This window comes from Equus przewalskii, chromosome 29 (assembly GCF_037783145.1).
Source record: "Equus przewalskii isolate Varuska chromosome 29, EquPr2, whole genome shotgun sequence".
In the NCBI taxonomy this organism is placed as follows: domain Eukaryota; kingdom Metazoa; phylum Chordata; class Mammalia; order Perissodactyla; family Equidae; genus Equus; species Equus przewalskii.
In genome coordinates, this window is record NC_091859.1 from 41370638 (window position 1) to 41394218 (window position 23581).

The window sequence follows — 23581 nt, forward strand, 5'->3', positions numbered from 1 at the left end:
CTCTGAACCTCCTGAGGAATGTGCCTCCTGCCACCGGTGGCCTGGGCAGTACTGTTATCCAAACGCAGATGAGTGTGTGGTGGGGCAGGGCTCATGGAGAAGACTTTGTGGGTGAAGTTACCCTGAGCAGGGTTTTGCAGGATGAACAGGAGTTGGCTAACCAGACCAGGCTTAGGGAAGGTCATGGCAGACAGAGTGAAGGGCAGGCATGTGGACATGGACGAGGCCTGGCCTCCGAGGACGGCGCCTTTCCCCACGATGTTGACCTCCATTTTCATTTGCTCAGGAGGCCTCAGAGAGGCTGACAGCCTGGGCTCCCTGCAGGGGGCTGGGAGCTTGGGACCCCATGTCACCCTCTTGTCTCATCCCTGTGGCGAAGCCTGGGGAGGTCCCTGTGGGCTGGACCAGTGCAAGAGCAGCTACACAGCTTACAGCTCCCTGGGCAGAGAGGTCCTGCCTCCGTCCCGCCTTGTCTGCCCCCCGTGCCAGGGACCACAGAGAGGGAGCCCAGGCCTCCGTCTCTCAAAACCAGAGACTCCCGAGAAGATCTGAGCGACAAGGAGAGCAGGCGCCCGGCCCCGTGTGCAGCCGCCACTCCTGGCCCCGGCCCCGGCCCCGTCACTGGGCGACTGTGCGCCTCGGGGATTCGTCTCCCTGAGCTTCAGCTCTGCGCACCGCACCTGATCGGCTGGCACGTCGTCCCGCGGCGCCCAGGACCCCCGCCCAGCCCGGCACACGCCACACGCAGTCGGGGCAGGTGGAACGGGTGGCCCTCTTCAGTGGAGCGATCCGTGCATGCCGATGAGAGGTGAGGGGGTGCACGAGCCTTGTCACACCCGGAAGTCGTGCTGTCCTTTCGCAACCCTGTGAGCTGGGTTTCCCGTCTTACAGACGGACAGACAGGCTCGGAAGGATGCAGCGACTGAGCAGTGAGGGGCAAGGACGGGGTGACTGCACCAGTGCTCTTGGGGCCCCAGAGGGCCTGGAAGGAGGCCAGCTGGGCTGACCCGCCACAGACAAGGGGTTCCTACATTTCTGTGGGTCCAGGAGGGCCTGGGTCAGAGGGGCACACTGGGGGCCGGGCCTGGGGCTTTTCAACTAAACAAGCCCCGTGTGCCCCCACCCCTCTGCTCACAGGGCCTGAGCTACGGGCCGGGCCTTGTCTTAGGATCCCGGTGGAGAGTGGTTTCCCAGCGGCCCCCTTTTCATTTCACATCCATGGTCCTTTCCACCACTGCCACAGCCTCGTGAGGTCATGTCATCACCCCACGTGACGCCCCCAAGTTCTCACTTCTTGGAACCAGGCGGGAGACCCAAGCTGGGCCGGGCCTGGGGGCTGGTGAGGCCTGGGGGGCAGGGAAGGGATGGGGAGCAGAGTTGCCTCACAGAGTCGGGAGGTCTGAACCCCAAGCGGTGGTCTTCCTGAAACCTTCCCCTCCAAACCCCCTTGCGCTCCCCAAGGCCAGCAGCACGGCACCCAGTCTGCTTCCAGCCTTCTGGGCCCTCTGCCTGGGCCTCACGCCCTTCACACCCCCGGAGACCCTGCCCCAGCCTCCCCAGCTGCGTCTGCCCTCCCCCGGGAATGCCCTCACTTGGCCTCATTCCAGATCCAGCTCGCCGGGCTCTGGGGGTGCCTGGCCCGTCCCAGAGGGAGAGTCTGCCTGTCTGAGTGTAAGCCGTCTGAGTGTAAGCACCCCCGGGCAGGTGGGGGGACAGCAGCAGCAGTGGGACCAAGAGCGCTGGAGCGAGGAGGGGTCCAGAGGCCCCAGCGTCACCTGACTGCCTGTGTGGGCTTGCACCGTCCCCCCCAGAGGCCCTCCCGGTGGACTGTTGTGAGAGTCCATCGGGATGACGTGTAGCTGCCCCTGTTGATCCCTGGCCCGTGTCCTCATGGACGCTGGGGGTCGGTCCCCTCCCTGTCTGCGCCCCACCTGGGTCCTGCTGGGTAAGGTCAGCCCTCCAGCCCAGGTTGAAATGTTGCTTCTGGAGGCTCCTGGCGGTCAGTGTCCTTCTTGAGGCTCCTGGAGCCCTCCGCCCGTGGCGTGCTCCATGATTGCCCTCCCCTGACTCTCCAGGGAGGGGGGCATGGCAGCCCTTGGGGAACGGCTCTGGCACACAGTAGGTGCTCCTGATTACTGGTGACTCGATGGCGGGCTAGGGTGACAGTGTGAGCTGTGTGGCCTCCGAGGGCTGGGCTGGACCTCAGCCCTTCTGCTGACCCACAGGGCAACCAGATCTGGTCTGTTCCCTCCTCTGGGCCTCAGTTTCCCTGTCGGGGGAATTCTGACTAGTAGGGCTGCCCGAGAAGGTGCCCAGCACTCAGTAGGACCTTAGCATTTGTTCCTTTGGCCCACAGGTCAGGACAGTCCTGCTCAGGGGTGACCTGTGTGCAGTCTCCCCTCTATAGAATGGACACCTAAGGCAGGTGGGCCCCTGGGCCTGGCTTCCTGTGGGAAGAGCGGGCTGAGAAGGGCCTGGGAGGCAAGGTCGGAACAAGGTCACCCAGCCTCCTCCCTTGGGAAGCCCCGCCCCTTACTTTCTCCTGCTTTTATGGTGTTGAAACAGTCTTTCTTGTAGGAAAAGAGGGCCGGGAGGGTTTGGTTAGATGCCCCTTCTTAGCGAGCCTGGGTCAGTTCCCAAACTCAAACCAAGTGCATGGACCAGGAAGATGCAGGAACCGTGACACTGTGTGTAAGGAGGGGTGTGTGAAGGAGGGCTGGAGGGGTCAGGCCCCCAGGGGGCGAGGGAGCAGTGCCCCTCCCCTCGTTCCTTCCAGACACTGTGGGAGTGGAATCCTCTTGTCTCTTGTTCCCCTCCTGCACCCGCCCCCGGCCACTGGGTGTGGTTGCTGCTGCTGTCCTGCTACTCGGGCCCCAGGGGACGTGCCCTGTTGGATGCTCCCCTGTGGGCTGTGGGAATAGCACCTCACCTCACGCAGCTTCAGCAGCCCCGTCTGCAGAGCAGGACTGGCAACAGGTGTATCAGAGTGTATTGCAGTTGTACTCGTGCATCCCTCAGGCTGTGCTTGGCTGTTAGAAAATGCTCACAGTGCAATACCTGTGGTCATGTTATTGCTATAATCATTATCAAGATGTACCTGGACTTAAGAAAAACAAAAGCATGCTAGGCCCTAGATACCTGTGAAATATGGACTTATTTTTGGCCCTGAGCTTCCTAGTAACAAGAGCAAAGAGGGAAAGAGGATCACTCACTAGATTCATAACGCCCTTAGGGCAAATGCACAGCTTTTCCTGGTAAGGAGACCTGAGGGATGATCCCCTGGGAATCCTTGGGAGGGGTCCCCATGTGAGGTGGTAAGCAGCATCCTCAATGCCCCTGTGGCCCGGCTCGAGTGTCTGGAGCAGGGTCCTCAAGCTTTCTCACTGTGGGGGTGGGAGGGAGGTCTGCAAGGGGGACCCAATGAGGCCCCATAACCTTGAGTTGACTGAAGTTCCGTGTGTTATCATCAAAATCCATGCAGAGTTCACCTCAGTGAAATAGAGCCGTGTGTGTCTAATACACAAATAATGACCTCCCTCCTCTGCTCCAGACCCTTGGGTACCACGGTGCTCCTCAGAGACGGGCCCTGCTGATTCTCGGCTTCCCCTTGAGGTGGGCTCCCAGCCCTTTCAGAGAAGCCCGTGAAAGCCACACCCCTCTCCCTAACAAAAAGCACATCACACCCAGGAACCGTGCGCACAACTCCAGCGGTTCCCAGGTCCTGAAAGGTTCCAGGGACTCCGGGACCCAGCTCGGCAGGCCCTGATCCAGGGTGACGGGGGAACCGTGTACCTTGTGGACCACGCGCCGCGAACGTTATTTCTCCCAGCTGGGCTTTCGTTGGGCGTGGAGCAGCAGAAAGCTCACGTTTACCGTGAAGAGCATCTGATCTGTGCGGAGCAGATGTTTTTGCCGTGACTCAGACAGGAGTGGGCTTCGATGCCTCACACCCTTCTGGACACACCCGGGCACTTGCCTGAGTTGGTCGGGACTTTACACAGACTGCGGAACACCGGGGAAGGCCAGGGCCATCGACACTGGGACTGCATGACCCTCCCTTCTGCCAGCTCCCATCCCCTTTCAGAACTAGGCAGGTGCCCAGGAAGCTGGAACCGCTGTGACCCACGCCCAGGCCTCTGGCTTCCTGAGAGGCAGCTGGCTTTCATACTTCTTGTTCTATTTTTGTTTCCTTTTATGTCTCTGACTATGTTAAGGAAATTCATTTCACAGTCTCTTTCCAGTAGTTTTTTGGCCGAAGTTCTCAGGAGTTTCGTGCTGTTTCATCCTGTGGATCTGCTCTCCTTCCCTCCTGGTGGCCTGCTTCCTTGTGTGTTCTGTAATTCGAGATCATAGTTTGTTTCCTGCCAGGCTTTCTCTGTGGAAATCCCAGGAGGCCTGGCTCAGGGACCTGCTCCTCCAGAGCATCTTTCTGATGGCTCTGCGCAGCCTAGGGCTGTCTCAGCCTGGGGCCACTTTGATGTTAATTAGTTAGACTTTCTCCACCCCGTGAAGGTGATGTCAATTCAAACAACATTTTTTTTTTTTGAGGAAGATTAGCCCTGAGCTAACATCTGCTGCCAATCTTCCTCTTTTTGCTGAGGAAGACTGGCCCTGAGCTAACATCCATGCCCATCTTCCTCTACTTTCTATGTGGGATGCCTACCACAGCATGGCTTGCCAAGTGGTGCCATGTCCGCACCCGGGATCTGAACCGGCGAACCCTGGGCCGCCAAAGCAGAATGTGTACACTTAACCGCTGCGCCACCAGGCCGGCCCCAGGCGCTGTCAATTCAAACCTAGTGAGGTTCAAACCTATTCAAACCGCCAGTGAGGGCGGACCCAGGGCTTCAGGTCTTCAGGAACCTTGCGTGCTTCTTCCGGCCTGGAGCTCAGGTGGACACAGACAAGTTTTCTTGTCTTTGTCAGCAGGGAGATGTTTTCCTCGGCCACCCATTTATCGGGGGTGCAGCCCCTCGAGACCCCGGCATTCTGTGAAGAGCTCAGCTGCGTCTCCGTCGTCCTGCTTGCTCAGGGTCTTCTCCTGATGCTAATCTTGACCTCCCTCTCTCAACCCCGTCTCTTTAGCCCAAGGTTACCGCACCTGCACCTTAACTCCTGGGTTTTTAGTTCACAATGTTGTCCTGCCACTGAACTGTTGTTGTATTTAGGCTGCACCTGGTGGAGTGTAACGGTTAGGAATCCAGACTCTTGAGGCAGCCTGCCTGGGCCTGCATCCCAGCTCCACCAGTGTGGGATGGGCTCCGGTCCCTCATCTGTGAAAGGGTCAGCAGTGGTGTCCACCACATGGGGCTGCTGCAGCGGCCAGCGGGCCTGCGACATTCAGCACTGAGAACGTCACTCCGTACAGAATTATTGCCTGTTTCGAGCATTATACTGGCTTTCAGTAAAAGCAGTATTAAATACGGTGTAAGTATAGTAATAAGATCATGTTAATGATAATATTCTCGTTCTGGCCCCTGGCGATTTTCCTCGCTTTCTGACGAGCTCGGGTGTGCGTTGAGAAGACGTTTCTTGTTCTTTCAGCCAGCATTTCTAGGAGATTTGTGGGAAAGGAGCTTTCAGGCTGTGTAGTCTCCTCAGTCATCCAGCCTCTGACCTTTGAGTGGTCAGTGCAAAATAATACGACTGCTGTGCGTGTTACTCCTGCTTCAGCGCTCGGACCCTGCCATGGACCCGTCTCGAAGTCCCCGCTGAGTCCCAGGGCATCTTGGGAGTTGGGTGGAGTCCCCTTCAGCCACCCCCCAGCTCTGTGACTCGCCTCCCCATCCTGCAGACCTCGGGCCCTCCCTGCCCCTCGGGCCGGATGGGATTCCGGAATTCCTGCTGGATTTGTGCAGGAGAATGCAGTCTGTCCATATCCCGGCAGAGGGATCAGGGCCGCGTCCCGGGGGAGGTTTTGCACAAGATCTGCACGAAGTGGGTTGGACAGGCCTCTGAATAGCCTCGCTTCAGTTCTGATCGGCTTTTGTGGCCCAACGAGCCCTGGAAGAAAACCTGAATTTTCAGAGCTCTTTGCATTTCTGATTTTCGGGTGGGATCTTGCAGTGGAGGAGGGAGATTGGACTGAACTCTGCTCCAGTGAGGACGAGGACTGGGTCGGGGTAGGGGGTGGATGACAGGCAAGGAGCCGGGCGGGGGCCTTGCACGTACAGGACTAGGAGGAAACTTCTGGGCTGAGGGGGATTCTTGCTGAAGGCAGGCCGGGGCGATAACACATCAGTGCGGTCAGATACCGCGGATGGGGGCGGGGGGTGCCACTAAACTGACTCAGCAGTATTCTTGCTCAAACTGGATTCTACAAGGACAGAGAGGGAAGCCCAAGGTCAGCCCTCATTCAGCAGAGAGCTCCAAGGAGCCCAATTGAAGTTAGGCCAAGAAGAAAGCCTCTCTCGGTGTCCACTGGACATCTGCCTCGCGCCTCTGCACACAAGAGCCAGCGCCTCGGGCAGCGCGCAGTCTGATGGAGGAGGCAGGCCCGGAGGAGGAGGGCCCAGTCCCGAGATCCTAACGCAAGGCAGAGGGAAGATCCCCTGGGCATTGTCGGCCGAGTGGGGTCAAGAGCAGAAAGGACGCACGGCCAGGTCGGGGGCCCGGGCAAAGCCGGAGGACTGGGCATGTGGAGTGGGGGCCAGCTGGTGATGATGCTGATGGGCACCCAGGGTGTTACATCTGTGAATACATTCACAGCCTCGGGATCCCCAGGGAGGAAGGTGGGGTCATGATTCTCACTTTACACATGAGGAAACTGAGGCACGGTTTAGCAGAACTCATCAGCCCACGGCAATCAGCTGTTAACTGGTGGAGCCACCATCCAACCCGGGCAGTTGGCTCCACAGCCCACACCACAAGTCAGGACACTCTGCTGCCTGTCGCTGTTATTATTATTATAGTCACTGAAAGTGAAACCAGAGGAGAGGAGGGAGGAGGGGTCCCCAGGCTGAGGACAGAGCCTGGGTAAAGGCTGGGAGGTGGGAGACAGGCAGAGGTCTGGAGAACAAGCGGTCGCTTTGTCTCGTGGTCGGGGGGAGCGGGGGCAGAAAGGGGCCTGCAGGGGCTTAGCAAGAGATGAAGGAGAAGCAGAAGGAGTGGAAGGCTGGGCCAGACTGCGGAGGGTCCTGGATGCCAAGTTGGAAGTTTGCAGTTTATCCTGCAGGCGGAGGGCCTGGGCTGAAGCCTCGGAACAGGAGGGAGGTCACCTCTAGGGACCAGAGGCTGCGCTGGCAGCAAGGTGGACTCCGGCAGGCTGCAGGCTCGGGGGCAGTGGTGGAGGAGGCCTGAGCCCACAGGGGCTTCGGGGCCCAGAGGGGTGGGCAAGCTGCGGAGCAGGCATGGGGCCAGCAGGGCAGGGTGGTGGTGGGGGGCGGGGTTCAGGTGGGGAAGGCCCTGCCTCCTCCAGGAACGGGCCTGCATTCAGTCCACAACCCGCCAGGGTGGAAGCCGGGGACTGGAATGGGGACCGTGGTGTCTATCCTGGCCCTGCCCCTCACCAGTCTGTGACCTCGCAGGTGACTTCTGGATCTGGGACCTCAGTGTCCACCTGTTGCCGTGGGAAGACATGGGCCAGGCCCACTGGGGCGGGCACTCAGTCAGGAGTAGCCCTGTCCCCATGGGGAGACAGGACCCCCTAGCCCCTCCAAGCAACCTTGGCCACAGTTTCTCCTTCATTAAACCCGTCCCTTCGTGGACTTTGAACCCCGTTCTTTGTAAATAACGATTTCTCGGTCGCAGAAGAGCGAGTGGATGGCGAGTGGAAGGCCAGGGTGGACACCCCTGCTCCAGGAGCAAAGCCCTGGACGTGGCGGAGTCCCGTCCACCCAACGTCACCGCCTCACTGGGCTCCTGGGGCTTTATGTACAGAGTTGAGAAGGCGAGCCACGTGTTGATCGCACCGTTTCCCAGGTTCGGCTGGATCTGAATTCCCGACCGGGAAGAGTGACTCCTGCCTCGGGCGGTGGGACAGTGGGGAGGCAGGACTGAAAAGGCGTCCTGAGGCCCACGTCCCACAATTGTGTGAGCTCCTTATCTCAGGCTCCCCCATCCCTGGGCCTTCCCTTCTCAGCGGGCATCCTGCTGTCCTGAGTAGTGGTCCTTGTTTCCAAGGGTCCTTCTAGGAAAGGCTGCTGGCCAAGGCGCGTCCTTGGGGAGAAAGAAAGCTGAAGTCCAGCCCAGTCCAGCCAGCTCTGTCCTGCGAGGCCTCAGTCTACGTGTCTGCACAGTGGGCGTGGTGCTGGGCCTGCCTCGCGGGGCTGCTGCAGGCATTCAGGTCAGGATGTGCATCGGGAGCGCGGGTGCTGGGTGGGCACTGGGTGGGCTTGCACAGCGCAGCGTGGCAGGCTGTTGGTGTGGGGGCAGAGCCGTGATGCCTGGGGCAGAGGCCACTGCTCACCTGCCATCTCCTGGGGTCTGCGAGTTCCTGCTGGCTAAAGCGGGAGTAGGGGAAGGAAGCTGTCTCCAGTCTGCTGAGACGGGGCCCGACCTCTGCACCTTTGGCATGGGGTCTGCTGGACATGGAGAGCCAAGCCGGGGCCTGGGGGGGTGCAGGCCCTGTGTGGGGAGAGGCCACGCACTAGTGTCTTAGGGCCGCCTGGACCAGTTAGCACACACGGGGTGGCTTAAAACAGACCTTTATTTCTCAAGTTCCGGAGGCGAGAAGTCTGAAATCAAGGCGTCGGCAGGCCAGGATCCTTCCTCGCCTCTTCCAGCTTTCGGGGGCTGCCCGCGTTCCTTGGCTTGCAGCCACATCGCTCCAGTCTCTGCCTCCGTCTCCTTCTTGCCATCTTCCCTCTGAGTCTCTGTACCTCCGTGTCTTTGCATGGGCTTCTCGTAAGGACATCAGTCATTGGATTTAGGGCTCACCTGACTCCAGGATGCTCTCATCTCAACTCGATCATATCTGCAGAGATCCTATGTCCAAATAAGGTCCCCTTCACAGGTTCCAGGGGTGGGGACTTCAACATGTCTTTTTGGGGGACACAGCTCTACCCACAAGAGGCAAGCCATCTGGACACCCCAGGACTCAGCCCAGCAGGCAGATCGTTCTTTCTGTATCCAGATCGAGTGTGCGTTGCTGGACGGGGCAGGTGGGGTTGTCTCCGGACAGGAGGCTGGAGGAGTGGTGCACCTGGGGGGTGGTGGCCAGCTCTCCCCACCTGCCCTCTGCCGACGTCACCTCTGTTCGTCATGTTGATTAAAGGAAAGAAACAGCTGCTGTTTATTCAGAGGCTGCTCTGTGCTGCATTCCTGGCAGACGCGCCGTCCTCATCAGCGTAGGAGGTTGTGAGTGCACCAAGGCTGAAGCCAGGTGGCCTGGGTTTCCATCCTGGCTTGGCTGTGTGACCTTGGGCCAGTCCCCTAACCTTTCAGGGCCCTGACTGGCTCACCTGTAAACTGGGATGAGGGGAACAGCTGCCTCCTTGTAGAGTTGCTATGGAAACGAAAGGGCGGATGCTGCACTGTATCAGCCTATAGTAAGTGCTCCGCGAGCATCAGCCGTGACCTCTGCTCCCATTCAGTGCTCACGCTCATGCTGGGAGGGACACTCCAGGACGAGAAAGGCCCAGGGAGGCCACGGAGCTTGACAGGGAGGTGGCCGAGCGGGAAGCAGCAGCCCCAGCTTTGGGAGATCGGAAAGCCTGGCATCTCAGCCATGCCAGGTGCCTGCTCTGCCGATGCCCTCACCATGCCAGGCTGTGCTCGGCCGATGCCCTCACCATGCCAGGCTCCTGCTCTGCCAATGCCCTCACTGTGCCAGGGGGCACCTATGTCTAGACCAGAATCAGGGTGATACGACACGTGTGAGGTGCGGGCCTTGGGAGCTCGTTGTCCCAGACCTCACTTAGGGATGGGAAGCAGAGGCTGGGAGAGGGCCTCATGTGGATGCATTTGCGGGGTTATCGTGTCTAAGACAAGGGACCTCTGCTGATCGGAGCTCCTCACGTGCCCTAGACCTGGGATCGAGAGCTAGAGGAAGGGCGTCCCGTGAGCAGAGGACCGAGGCCACCGGCGTGGGGAAGGGTCCTGATGGGGTCCTAGTGGCGGGGGGTGGGGTGGGGTGGGCTCAGTTGCTGGAGAGGAAACTCAAGGGAAGATGGCCTGTCTTCACCCCTCCGGGCCGTGCCAGGGCGAGGAGGACAGGACGGTGTTAGGAGGTGCTGGATGGAGAAACCCCGTCTTTTTTGTCTCCTGCTGTGTTCCCAACCCCCAGAACAGTGCCTGCATACAATAGGTACTCAATAAATGTGTCTGTGGTGTGTACTGGAGCCCACGGGGGTGAGCTTTATCTCACAGAAGTGCAGTACCCCAGCCCCAGCCCTTTCTAGCTGACAGCCCTTGAGCAAGCAGCTTAACCCCACTCTGCCTCAGTCTTCTCATCTGTGAAATGGGAATAATAATAGTTGATGCTGGCTCTGAGGCCACTGGAGGGGACATTTCTTCTGGAGCAGTTTGAGGATTTGGTGTTGGTGCCCCCCCCCCAAGGCATAGTACCAGCCTCCGTGAGGCCCCCATGGTTATGAAACACAACAGGTTTCGCTTCTGATGGGCCGCATACCTTTCCAGCCTTGGACGATGACCAGTGGTCCAGCCTTGGTACGGTCACTGAGAACCGGTGCATTGCAAAGCCGTCGGAGGTCACCAGCCCCATCCCAATCAATGCTGGGGTCACTGACGGGGATGTGGGCTCACCTGGTAGCCCTGACTCGGGAATCTTTCTGCCACTGGACATCACAGCCAGCAGCTACCAAGCCCTTGGCATTGCGCCTCCTGACCTCGTGAACTGTGCCCTCATGGGGCAGGTGTGTCACCCGGAGAAGGGATGGGAGGGGCCCAGCACTCCCCCCGTGGCTCCCCATGCCTGGCACATCGCTAAGCCCCTCCCTGGGTGTCCAGGACCCCCCGGGGGCAGAGCCCACTGACCCGCAGCTTCCCCAGCCAGCCGTGGGGACTTTCCCAGTTAGCTTTGGGGGAACACCGAGCCTCGCCACCAGGGGGCAGAAGTGCCCCCCAGAGCTGGGAGCGCCAGGGCTGTGGTCAGGGCCAGCGGGAAGGGCAGGGCTGGCCGCTCGCTGTGTCTCCCGCTCAGCTGGCCTGGCTCCAGCTTCAGCCCTGCCGCTGGCTGACTCTGACTTCGGGCAGGTGCCTCAGCCTCCCAGAGCCTCAGTTTCTCTGTCCCTAACCCCTGCCTGGCAGCCTCGCGAGGACTAGATGGGGCAGAATGTCTGAAGTGGCCGCCCCTCTGTCCTGCCTCTCTGTTGCTCCCCAGGCCCGGGGCCCCCTCCCCACCTGGCCCCTTTAGGGGTGGGCTGACACCCCCGCCGTACAGGCTGGTGACATGGAGCTGGTGAACACGTCCCGGTGAAAGCCCCGAGTCCTGGGGTCCAGTGCGGCCCTGACGTCCTGCAGTCCCCTCCGTCCCTGGGGTCAGGCTGTCTGTCTCTGGGGTGAGGGGCTGAGCCGTGCTCGGTTTGCAGAGCCCAGGGCACCACGAGCTCCCCTGAGATGCTCGATAGCAATCCTCAGGCCCCGCCCTCAAAGACCCTGATTCCCGGTTCCCAGCAGGCCAGGCCCAGCCTGAAGGTTATTGCAGGACTCAGTGCTGTGCCGTGAAGACGAAACCTGGGGGCCAGCGCCTCGCACAGTCAAACCTCAGGGATCAAAGACTCCTGGGTCACCATCTCTGGCCACGTCTACAGCGAGCACAGAGCCTTTAAAGGACTTTAGGGGGGTCTCATTTCCCCTGCCCCTCAGACTCACCCATGGCTGCTGGTGGGGGAGAAGGCCAGCGCCCCCCAACCTTGGACCTTATCCGTGTTCCAGATGGGCTCACTGAGGCCATAGAGGTCACCTGCTTGGCAGCAGGGCTGGGTGAACCCCACTTCCGCTTGCCAAGCCAACAGCTCCCTCTTCCATCAGAAGGACAAGCCCTGGGGATAGCAGGGTCCCCCCTGGGGACCAGGGTCCTGTACCAGCTGCTGACACCCTGCTGGCCGGGGGAGGTGTGGAATGAAGTTTGGGTCGTGGGAGAGGAAAGGTTGACACCATCAGGCCAGGTGCGGGTCTCGGAGCGAGGTCCCTCTGGCAGCTTTGGGGACCCATGAATGGGTCCCCCTGGTCTCCGTTCCCTTTGACAGAGGGCATTTCCCTTCCCTGAGTCCCAGGCACAGACGCGCCCTGCCCTGGGCCACCCCCTCCAGTACAGTCGCTCAATCCCCCACCCCCACGGGTCTGGAAGGCCCCATAAGTGAATGGAGGGCCCGGTGGGCACCTGGAGCCCTCCTGCCTGCCTGCGGGGGCGGCAGCTCAGCAAGAGCCCAGAGCCATCACGTGGGGCCTCAGACCCGGGAGGCCCGTCATCTGATGCTTCCCAGGAAGCCAGAAATCAGGATTTCTCTGTCAATCTCTCCATTGTAAAACCTTGGCTACATGCAGGCTTTCCCCGACACTGCAGGCTGTGCGGGGCAGACACAGGGCTGGACCTGGCCCTAGGCCGTCAGTTGCCCCCGGCCCTGGGGGATTGTGATGGCTTTGTCTCCTCCTGACCTCTGCCTCAGACGCTGGCCTCGGGGGGCTGGCTGCTCCCCTGGGCTTCAAGCCCGCATCCCCATCCCCCTCTGCCTGCCGCCAGCCCGAACACAAAGGCAGCATCTTCGCCTCCGAGTCTGCACTGCACCCAGCGCTGGGCTGTGGGTGTGGACGGATCTTACTAAGGTCTGCGGCTGGGGTCAGGGGGCGGTGACGGCTCATTCCTTAACACTGACTATGGGGCTTTTAAGTCCCTTGGCCATTCCCGCCTCTGGAATTTCTTGCTGGCCACCTCTCCCAGACCCCCGCTGCATCCGCAGCCCCCTTTCCACCCAGTCCCCCTCCCAGCCCCTCCTCTCCTCCCCTCCTCCTGCCTCCCGCCTTGGGCTGCCCTTACCACGCACCTCCCGTTTTCCCTCGATTTCTTATCCAGAGCTGTCCAGTCTCCCTCCCGCCTCCAGCCGGGCCCTGCCAGCCCAGGCTCTTCCCACCGAGTGTGCTCAGCAAACGGAGCCGCCCTCGCCCCAGAGAGCCTGCTGCCCGTGGGAAACCATCTTTCGCCCCATCCCCCCAGGGTGCCGGCCGGTCCCAAGGGCTCTGCTCTGCTGCATTACACCAGTGGCAGTTCCCATGCTTCCGTCTCCGTCTCTCCGCTGTGGCACCTTTTTTAAAGCGTTTGCACCGATACGGTCTAATTCAGTCTGTTCCCTACTGTGAGACAGACGCTTATCCATCCATTCAACCAAATGTTCACCGCGGGCCCGCGTGTGCTGGGCACGGGAAGCGGCAGTGAGGCCCTTCTATGGTCCCCGCCCTCCTGGCTTACGGCACAGGATGGGAAAGGTCACCAAATGGCCAGAGAGCAATTCCTGAGCCTAACCCAGAGTGAAGGCGGTCAGCAAAAGGGGAGATGGCCATGGCTGAAAGACATTCTGGGGGCTGGGGGAGCAAGGGGAGGGACAGAGAGGGCCCCTCCGAGGACTGCAGGCTCTGGACTCCATCCTCAGGGCAGAGGGAAGCCACAAGCTCCAAGCAGGGGAGCACGTGGGTGTGCCAGGGATCGCTCCGGCCACCACGTGGAAGAGGGCTTGTCTGGTGACCTGTGTGGCCTGGCGGAGAGTAGTTTGGAGGTGTCCGTTGTCCCGGCCTGGGGAGGTGACCGTAGAGGTGGAGGGAACAGACAGGGTCCAGAGATGTTTCTAAAGACAGAGAAACCACCGTGGGCTTGACAGGGTGCCGGCGAGGGAGGGGAGACCTGTCAGGCCATGCGGGTCTCAGCCTTGGGGATGGCAGGCTCTGGGAGTCGGTCTCCCCTCCCTGGGTTTTGAGTTCAGAGTCACGTAGTTTGTCCGTCCTGACTCTGCCTGCCAGGACGAGGGGAGCGTCTGGCGCAGAGTGGTGCTCGGGAAACGCCGGTTGATCTGAACTGGACGGCGTCTCCTTGCAAGGCTCTTGTACACCTTATTTGGGGCTCTCTTGGCTCCTGGAGCCACAAAAGCAGCTCATTACTGGTCGGCCTGGCCTTGGCACACCATCCCAGCCGGGTCATTCAGCAGAAAGAGCCCGGCCCGGGGGCTGAGCCAGCCCCCACTGCCTCCTACACGCTGAGTCGAAGATTCCTGTCTCTCGTGGGGATGAGAATGTTGACCTATACTGCCTCTGACTGAGTCAGCCAGTGGGCAGCTGGGGCCCACCCTCACCCCGTGGGATGGGACCCTTTCCCAGGGGACATGTGCTTCGGTTCTGCCATTGAGGGGAGTGTAAGGTGCACACACCCTGGTATAGGGGACCCGGGGACCCCATGGGCTCTCGGCCTCAGCTCTCTCTTCTGCACAGCGTTGGGGGGTCTCTGAGCACCCTTCCCAGGCTGAGATTCAGGGTCAGCCCGCCCTTCCCCCCACTGACTCAGGGGAAGCATTTATGGGAGGACATGGGGCCGGGGCTCTGGGGACACCTGACCTTGCTCTGCCCGGTCGTTGCTTCAGGAGAGGCCCAGGAGGTGAGACAGGGCAGCAAGGCCATCTTGCCCTGTCTGATGGAGGTGGAGGGGGCAGGGGGCAGGGGGCCAGGGCAGGCCAGCCCTGTGGGGAGCCCCGAAACTGGAGGCCGGTTGGTTAGGCCTAGCTTTGCGTTTGTTGATTGGATGATGTTGGGCAATCTGTTCAACTCTCTGAGCCTCAGTTTACTCAAGTGGAAAATGGGAGGAAGAATTCCTACCTCCCTGAGGGAGACTGGCCTGAGGTCAGGCATGGAGAAGCGCTGTGTGCAGCAGGCGGGGAGCTCCAAGGCCGTGCCCTCCCTTCACTGGGGTCCCTCTCCCCAGCCACAGGGCCTCAGGGGGCCCGCTCGCTTTCTCCGTTCTCCGTCCCAGAGACCTGGCTGGGCTCTACCCTGGGAGGCCACTCCTGATTCTCGCCCTCCCCCCCGCAAAATCTGGCAGCTCCTCCAAGTCAGAGGAGGGCGGTCAGGGCAGCCAGGCCAGGCTGGACCGGGTGGGGTGGGTCCTGGCCCGAGGCGCCGAGGCTGAAGGCCTCCATTCAGTCTTCATGAGAACCACGGAGGAGTCTGTGTCCACGTGGCGCGGTCTGGAGGGATCCGTGTGGGTGCAGCCTCCGTGGGGAGGGATGGCGAGGAGGGGGGCTGTGGGTGGGGCGTTGAGGAGCGGGGAGCCTGGCAGCGGGCACGAAGCTGAGCATCGTGCGAGTGTGGCCGCAGCGGCCGGCGCGGGGCGGGCGCTCGGGGTTGGGTTGTGCGTGCCGTGCGCGTTGGTGTCCTGTGGGCACGCGTGGCCCCCGGAAGAGCGGAGGGGGCGGAGCGCGCCCTCCGCAGAGTGGACTGTGGGTCGCGGAGGCGGCAGCGGCCCCGCCCCCAGCTCGTGGGCCCGCCCCCCCAGGCCCCGCCTCGGCCCGCCAGCCCCGCCCCCGCTCCGCCCCCGGGGCCGCCCCGGGCCCCGCCCCCCGGCCTCCGATTGCGCCGGGTCCGCGCGCCGGCCGCGCTCCTGGCGCTCCACGCTGCGGCCGCTCGGAGCAATGATTAACCCGGCGGGGCGGCCGGCGCGGGGCCCGGAGCGGAGGCGCGGGCCCGGGGCGGGACCCCGCAGGGCCGCTCGGCTTCCTGCTCTCGCCCAAGTTTCCTCGTAGAGGCGCGGCGCCGGCAGGGGCCCGCGGCACGGCGTGGCGTAGGGCGCGGCGCCGGGCGCGCGTGGGCGCGGCGCGGGCCTCCGGGTCACCATGAGGACTCTCCGCAGGTTGAAGTTCATGAGTTCGCCCAGCCTCAGTGACCTGGGCAAGAGAGAGCCGGCCGCCGCCGCCGCGGACGAGCGGGGCACGCAGCAGCGCCGGGCCTGCGCCAACGCCACCTGGAACAGGTAAGGCCGCGCCCTCGCGGGCCGCCCGCGGGCCCGGGGCCCCAGAGCCGGGGGAGGGGAGCTCTCGAGCCGGTCCGCGGGCGGGGGCCGGCCCCCAGCTAGGAACAGTGCCCTGGGCAGCGCGGCACTTCACAGTTTGCGAAGAACTTGCTCCGCCAGAGTCGTGCGGCCCGGGAGGGAAGTTTGGTGCAACGTGTTCCTGAAACAGAGGGATGGGGCCGCGGCCCCGGCGCTGGTCCCAGAGCGCCCGGCGGGGGTGCGGGGTGGGCTGGAGCCCGCGCGCCCCCAGCCCTGGGGGTCTTCCCCCGTCTCCGCTCCGGCGCTCTTGGCAACCTGGGAGGTACAGAGGGCAGGAAGTCTTCCCATTTCGCGGATGAGCAAGCGAGCCTCGCCGGCGCAGTCGGGGGCCGGGGCTCCGCTGCGCTTCCTGTCTCGCTGTTAAGGTCCCTTTGGTCGGCGGTGGGCGGGTGGTTTCCCCTTGAGCGGCCCCCTGTCCTCCCAGCTGTCGGCGGGGGTGCGGCAGCTGCCGGGCATTCCTTACACGACCCTCCCCCCGGGGGCCGTTCCCAGACAAGCAGGGGCGTGGGAAGGGCCCCCGCCCTCAGCTTTGTTTGAAGAGCAGGGCTGGGATCCGGAAAAGAGACGGTTGATTTAGTGGGATTCCCCAGCGTGTCTGCTCATGAGCCCTTTCAGAAAACAGATATATCCACCAAAAGGAGAGTGGGAGGGGAGGGGAAGAGACAGAGGCAGGCTGGTCAGGGGGCTGCGCATGCTGCCCCCCACCCCCACACACACCTGGCAGTGGACTCTTGCCAGCTGCTCCACCAGCTGTGGTCCTGGCCACCAGGAACCGGGCTGTCAACATGGACACTCATTTATTCCGTTAATCGGTCGCTTCATGAGCATCCCGGTGGACACGGGGCTGCCAGCTTGAGACCCTCCTGTGCACCGGGCGGGACACGGTCATCCACATCCTTGTCTTCTGTCCCCTTCCAAGTTGCAGACTGCTTGAGGGCTGCCACGTGTCTGCTTCAGTTTCCCTATGGGTCGGTGGGCATGCACATTCCTCCTTGCAGGACTAATGTGGGGACAGTGAGGGGGGGACTCTGTTGGGGATCTCATTGACTCCTGACTGCACTCTCTCTTGAGTCTTATTCTCCTCGGAGAATTGAGATAGAAGCAGTGTTCCTCCTCCTTCCTCTGCCATGGTTTAGTGGAAGGAGCCAGACAGACTTAGTTCAAATCCCAGCTCTGCCTCTTCCCTGCTGCGTGGCCTTAAGCAAGTCACTTAACCTCTCTGGTCTTCAATTCCTTTATCCATAAGAGGGGCTAATAAGAGTGCCCAGCTCACAGGGCTGTGGCAGGGGTCGAATGCGAAGATGTGTGTTAAGAGCCCTCAGCACAGTGCGGGGCAGCTGTTAGGGGCTCTGTAACTCAAGCCCAAACTCGTGTTGGCTGGGCCTCTAGGGAGGGGGCTTGGGGGGCTCCTCGAGAGGCTGCTGGTTCCTGAACTTTCAGCGACAGCAGCTTTGTGAGCCCCCCACCCCCACCCCTGCTGAGGTCTCTTGCTGTGGTCGGTCCTGCCGCGGCTCCCCAGGTGGAAGAGGGGGCACCCTGGGGCCAGCTCTGAGTCTTCAGAGCTCATGGGGCGTGTGGAGGGGGAAGCCACCCGAGTCCCCCACTGCTTTTCACTGAAAGGAACTTGGGGATGGCAGCGCTGTTCTGGGCCTCGGCCTGGCCTGGCCGGCTGCAGAGGAACACACCCCTCCCATGGCCGTCCCTACAGGCCTCCCGACTGAGGACCATGGCTGCTCCCGCCTGCCACTCCTACTGTGTGCCGGGCCCCTTTGTGACCCATGGCAGCTCCCACCTGCCTGCTCCTCCTACTATGTGCCAGGCCTGTGGACCCACAGTCCCTCCCACCTGCCACTCCTATGTGCTGGCCCCTTCGTGGCCCACAGTACCTCCCGCCTGCCTCTTCTACTATGTGCCGGGCCCCTTTGTGACCCATGGCAGCTCCCGCCTGCCTCTCTTACTATCTGCTAGGCCCCTTCATGAGCCACGGCTGTTCCCACCTGCCGCTCCTACTATGTGCTGGGCCTGTGGACCCACAGTTGCTCCCACCTGCCACTCCTACTATGTGCGGGCCCCTTCGTGGCCCATGGCAGCTCCCACCTGCCACTCCTACTGTGTGCCAGGCCCCTTCATGACCTGTGGCCGCTCCTGCCTGCCACTCCTCCTATGTGCTGGGCCCCTTGTGACCCATGGTACCTCCCGCCTGCCACTCCTACTATGTGCCAGGCCCCTTCCTGTCCCTTGGCTCCCTTGGCTACTGTCATAGCCCGGGGAGGGAGATGTCACTAGCCCTCTGCCTTTAGAGGTAGCAAGGGGACGCAGAGTACCAGGAGACCTGCCCACGTAGGACATGGAGAGCCAGGGCCCTGCTCTCTCCTCCCTGGGCAGTGGGGCCTGAGCCAGGGAGGGGCGAGGTGCCTTGCCCTGCCAGGTCCCTGAGCTGGAACTGCCTCCAGCCCGCCTGCCCACCCCCCGTCCTTGCAGTGCTCTCTGCTGGGCCCCCAGGACGGCAGCCTTGGGGTCAGACAGTCTGCGGGGCCTGCCTGGCTGAGTGTGGACTCCTCGTTTTGAGTCCGAGATGTAGGCCTTTCATCCAGGTGCCCACAGTAGTTTCCTAGCGCCGCCCTAACAAATTGCCACACACTTGGCTTAAAACAAGAGAAATGTATTCTCTCATGGTTCTGGAGGCCAGAAGTCCAAAATCAAGGTGTCGGTGGGGCCATGCTTCCTCCAGAGGCTCCGGGGGAGGGTCCTTCCTGCCTCTTCCAGCTCCTGGAGGCCCCTTGGCTTGTGGCTGCATCGCTCCCGTCTCTGCCTCCCTCTCCATGTGTCCTTCGCTATGTCCAGACCTCTCTCCCCTTTCTCTTATAAAGACGCCAATCATGGGATGTAGGGCCACCCAAAATCCAGGGTGACTTCACCGCCAGATCCTTAACTAGTTCCGTCTGCAAAGACCCTGTTTCCAGAGAAAAGCTGAGGTTTCAGGTGACATGAATTTCCGGGGGACACTAGAGCGACCCGCTAAGGTGACCCTGGGCACATCCCCTAAATCCCGTGTGCCTCTGTTTCCTCATCTGGACATGGGCCAGAAACGCGTAGCTTGCTCTCGTGGAGTGGAATCGATGCACTCCCTCAGCCGTTCATTCCTTCATTCATTCATTCACTCCTCACTCACCCACCGGCACTCGGCTGGGCCTGGGACATCAAGCGAGCCGAGAACAGCGTCCTGGAGCTGAGGGTCGGCAGAGGACGTCAGGAAGGAAACCGGGACTCAGTACACCAGCGTGGTCCTTGCAGGTCGTGTTTAGCGCTGGGAGGAGAGAAAGTGGGCCACACTCGAGTGCTGGCCCCCAGTGCGAGCCGAGCGCCGAGGGCCAGGCCCCAGAGGCAGCCGTGTCCCTGTGGAGCACGCTGGGCTGCAGGGGGCGGGGGCCTTAGAAGGCTTACCTGCCGCTCCCGCCGGAGTCCCTTATCCCCTCCTTCCTCGAGGACCCAGGCTTGGCACGTCCTGTGCCTCTCTGTCCCTTCATCCCCCTGAGAAAGCCCCAGTTAGCGCCTTGCTGGGTCTGGACCCCATGCGTGTGCGGGGCCTCCGGCTCCAGGCAGGTCACATCCTTGAGCTGAGGGGCCACCCGGGGGGTGGGAGGGAGCTCCCCAGACCCCAGCACAGGTCCCCTATCACTGCGTTTGTGCTGGAGGGTGTTAACCGTCATGGGCCTGGACCTGCCCGAACGCGTGGGGTTTGGAGAGCCCGGAGCCCACCCCCCACCACCTTGTAGAAGTGAGAGCAGAGGCCGCGAGCAGGTTAGAGTGTGAGTCCACACTGTGCATGCGACACTTCTCAGGTTACAGATAGGGAAACTGAAGCCAGAGAGGTTGAGGGACTTGATCAGGATCCCCAGCTGCCGTCGGGGTCTGGAGTCCGAACCCGGGTCTGACTTGAAGCCACTGCCTGGGGACACGTGAGTTTGTGTCCCGCTGCAGCCAGGGAGGGGTGTGTCGGTGTAAGAGCTTGGAGGCTGCAGCGCACCCCCCTCCCCAGTCCTGGCCGGGGCCGCTGGCCCAGCCCCCGGAGTTCTCTGCCCCCCACATCTCCTGCCAGCAGTGCCCAGCGGCCGGGAGTGCCCCATCCCTCAGACGGTGGTGCACACCCGCCCGGGCCCACACCAGGCCCCGTCCAAGCCTGGGTGTGGAGGTGCCCTTTGTCCCTGCAGCATCTGCGAGGGGCACTCATCACCCCCGTGGTGCAGATGTGGACACTGAGGCTCAGAGTGGTGCAGGGACCGCCCAAGTCTGACTCCAATGCTTGTGCTTCTGCCACCACCTCCTGGGGGGTCTCTGAGGGGCCAGAGGAGGTTGGCCAAAGCCTCTGGAATGATCGATGGGCCAGGAGTGGGGGTTGGAGGCTGGTAGGACCTGTGCTCGGCTCCCCCCCACCGCCCCCTCCCCGTGAGACAGTGTGGTGTGGTCCGCAGAGTGGGGGCCCCCGAAGACGCCCACACCCCGAGTCCCTGGAACCTGTGCAGGTGGCCCCTCACACGGGAACTGGCTGTGATGAAGTTACGGCTCCCGGGACGGGCGGGTCGTCACCAGGTCTGTGAGGGGGAGGCCCAGGCGTCAGGAGGGGTGAGGGTGGAAGGGGGGAGGCTGAGGTGCTGCACTGCCGGCTTTGGGAATGGCAGGAAGAGCCCAGGCCGAGGACCGTGGGTGCCGCTCGAAGCTGGAAGAGGCCAGGGAGTGGACTCTCCCCTGGAACCCCCGGGAGAAGCAGCCCCCCGACACCTGCCTGAGGACCCCCAGCCTTCAGAGCCGCGAGGAAGGAGCTCCGGCCTGTTTGAGCCGCCGAGTCGTGGTCTTTGTCACGGTAGCCACAGGACATAAGACGCCGGCTTCCCTCGCTGCCCACCGGGTGCCCTGGGCCGCCCCTTCCCCGCCTGCCAGCCTGGGCTCAGGACCCGCTGCAGGTGCCTCCCCATCCACGGCGTCCAGAACCTGGCCTCGCAGCTGCCGGGGTCGGGGAGGTGAAGCCCGGGCCCCGTGGGAGGATGTGGGCCTCCACTGTCCCCTCCACAGCCAGTCGGGACGGGCGGGTCTGAGCTGCATTGGGTGCCTGCCTGGGCAGGTGAGCCTCTGGAGGAGAGCCCCAGGCCCTCGCCTGGTGCCCCGTGAGGAGGGGAGAGCATAATGCCCCTCCAGCTCAGCCAGGACCCCGCAGGGGTGGGGGAGAAATTAAGCCAGGAGGACTGAAACGAGGGTGAGAGTGACACCTGTCTGCTGAGGAGCAGGCCACCTGCCCACAGGCCTGCATGGTGTTCTCACCCCCACTGCCCAGAGCGTCCGACGGGGGCCCCATGTGGGGCAGGATTGGGCTCCGAGTCACCCACCTCGTTGGGCCTGTCCCCTGGGCGTGAAGAGGAGGCCAGTGGACGCTGCTCCTGGGGCGGCCGGCGCAGAGGCAGGCGGTCCCCTCACTTCATCCCCTGGGGCCAGGTGTGACCCCCTGTGATCCCGATGAGGACAGTGGGGCTCTGGTCACCCTTGGATGGACGGGGCACAGCGAGGACTGAGGTCTGGGCTGTCTGAGGGGGGGTGGGAGCTGAGGCGGGCACCGGGAGCCCAGGTGGCAGCCAGTGGCATTAGGAGCCTGAGGGGGCCCGTGGGGACCCTGTGGAGCCCAGCACCCCTGCGTCTCTTGCACCCGCTTATCCATCCCTGCCCTCGAGCCACTGGCCAGGAGCCGGGTCCTGAGATGAGCTGGGCCTCCACACCAGTGGGAGGGCCCCCAGGAAGTGCTAGTGCACTGGGGGTCCCAGTGGCCCTCTAGGGGCACCAAACAGGCAGCGCGAGGAGAGCACCTGGCAGAGGCCTGCCCCGCTCTGTCCTCTGAGGCCAGGTCCAGAGCGGAGCCTGAAAAAGGACTTGCCCAGGCCTTAGCCTCTCCGGGGGTCCCCTGCATTGGCTGACCTGCCAGAGGCCAGGCTCTGGGTGGCCCCCACCCACCCTCTGCTGGGCCTTCCTGCATGGGCAGGTGGGTAACACTGAGAGAGGTGGTGGTGGCCAGGGACCTGCCCGCGGGGGTCCCACCTTCTCCTAGCCCCACCTGGTCCCAGGGTGGCCATAGGCAGGTGCCCCCAGGAGCCCCACAGTCAGCCCTTCCCCTCCCAGCCTGAGCACAGGGCCCCCCCCCACTCCTGCCATCCTGTCCCCATCAGCCCCTGTGGCCGCAGGTCTCCACCCTGTCCCGGGCGCCCCGGAGCCCTCCCTGCAGGGCTCCCCTCTCCCCGTGCCCGCCCAGTGCTCAGGTGAGCGATGCTGGGACTCGGCCGCGCCCTCCGGTCCTCCTGCAGGGGGAGAGGGACAGGCTCCTGTGAGGGACTTCCCGGCGAGGGGAGGGGGGACAGGTCAGCTTCCACTCGGGCCTCCCCCTGCAGCACCCCGGAGGCCACCTGCAGTTTCCACGGGACCCTTAGCCAGTGCCCCCAGCTGGGCCTGCCTGTCTCTGGTCTGGGAGGCCATGGGCTGGCACGGCTGGGGTTTCACTTCTATTTTGGGGGATGAGAAGTTACACGAGGAGCTCTCACTCTCCCCACCCTTCCTCTCTCCCCCGGTGGCACACGGCAGGGCTTTCTTGTTTACCCAGCTTGGACTTTGGAAAGAACATGGGACCTCAGCCTGCACCACTGGAGGAAACGGGAAGGAGTGGGGCCTTGCCTGTCCCCCCCATCCCGGGTTTGGGTGGGGGGCAAGGAGGGCTCGTTTCTGAGCAGCCACGTGGGGGTGGGAGGCTGGGGCCCAGGGCTCTGTTCTCGCCCTGCCGGGTATGAAGCTGTGTGACTCTGGGCAGTCCCTTGGCTTCTCTGAGCCTCAGTGTTTCCTTCTGCGACCTGGGGTGGAACCGTCCCTGCCTCGTGCAGTGGTTGGAAGGAAGAGATGGCGAAAACCGCAGACAGCAGGTGGTTGAGCTGTGGTGCAGGCTTCTGGGGAGCACGTCCCGCAGAAGTCACTGCCGACCGACCCCACAGCAGACACGACCCCCGGGCACGATCTGCACCCCTGCAGTGTCTCCTGTAGGAGCTGTGATGATGAATCCCGTCATGTGGGTGGGCAGCCCAGGGACAGGGGGTCGGGTCCCCGGGCCGAGGCCCACAGCCAGGAAGCCCAGAGCAGGGGTCACACCCAGGCCCGCCCCTGGACCAGCCTGGGGCAGGGTGCACAGGGCAGGAGTCGGGCGGGGTGGGGAGTGTGGCTGGAGCTCCAGGGTGACCCCGGCTGGGTGCTGCTCTCGGGCGTGTGCTGAGAGAATCAGACTTAGTTCACGCTCAGAACCGTGGCTTGGGGTGCTCTGAGCAGCCCCAGGGCAAGGCTGGGCGTGGGCGGAGTGGGGGCTAACAGGTAAACCAGAGAGACCAGCCCCACCAAAATGACGCAGGGGGCGGGGCATCAGAGCCTCCCCGACAGGTGTGAGCGGCTGGGACAGGGCTCCCAGGATGGTGAAGGGCAGGCCTCCAGGAGAGGGAACAGCAAGGACGAAGGCCCAGAGGCGGGAGGGAGGTACAATGGCCACAATGCACCGGACCCCCTGAGGGCCTCGGAGACGAC

General features: G+C 62.8%; 1 protein-coding gene across 2 annotated transcripts in view; it reads left to right on the forward strand.

The window, feature by feature from the left end:
• The window catches only part of PRR5 (proline rich 5), a 54649-nt gene that overhangs the window by 9480 nt on the left and 21588 nt on the right, over positions 1-23581 (forward strand). Inside the window, exon 2 of one of the 2 annotated variants that reach the window (XM_070600498.1) lies at positions 15788-15907. In XM_070600498.1, the coding sequence (XP_070456599.1) occupies positions 15798-15907 (110 nt within the window). In that variant the 5' untranslated portion in view covers positions 15788-15797. Of the gene's footprint in view, positions 1-15617; positions 15908-23581 lie in introns of those variants that run through there. The other variant, XM_008508323.2, reaches the window with a different exon arrangement.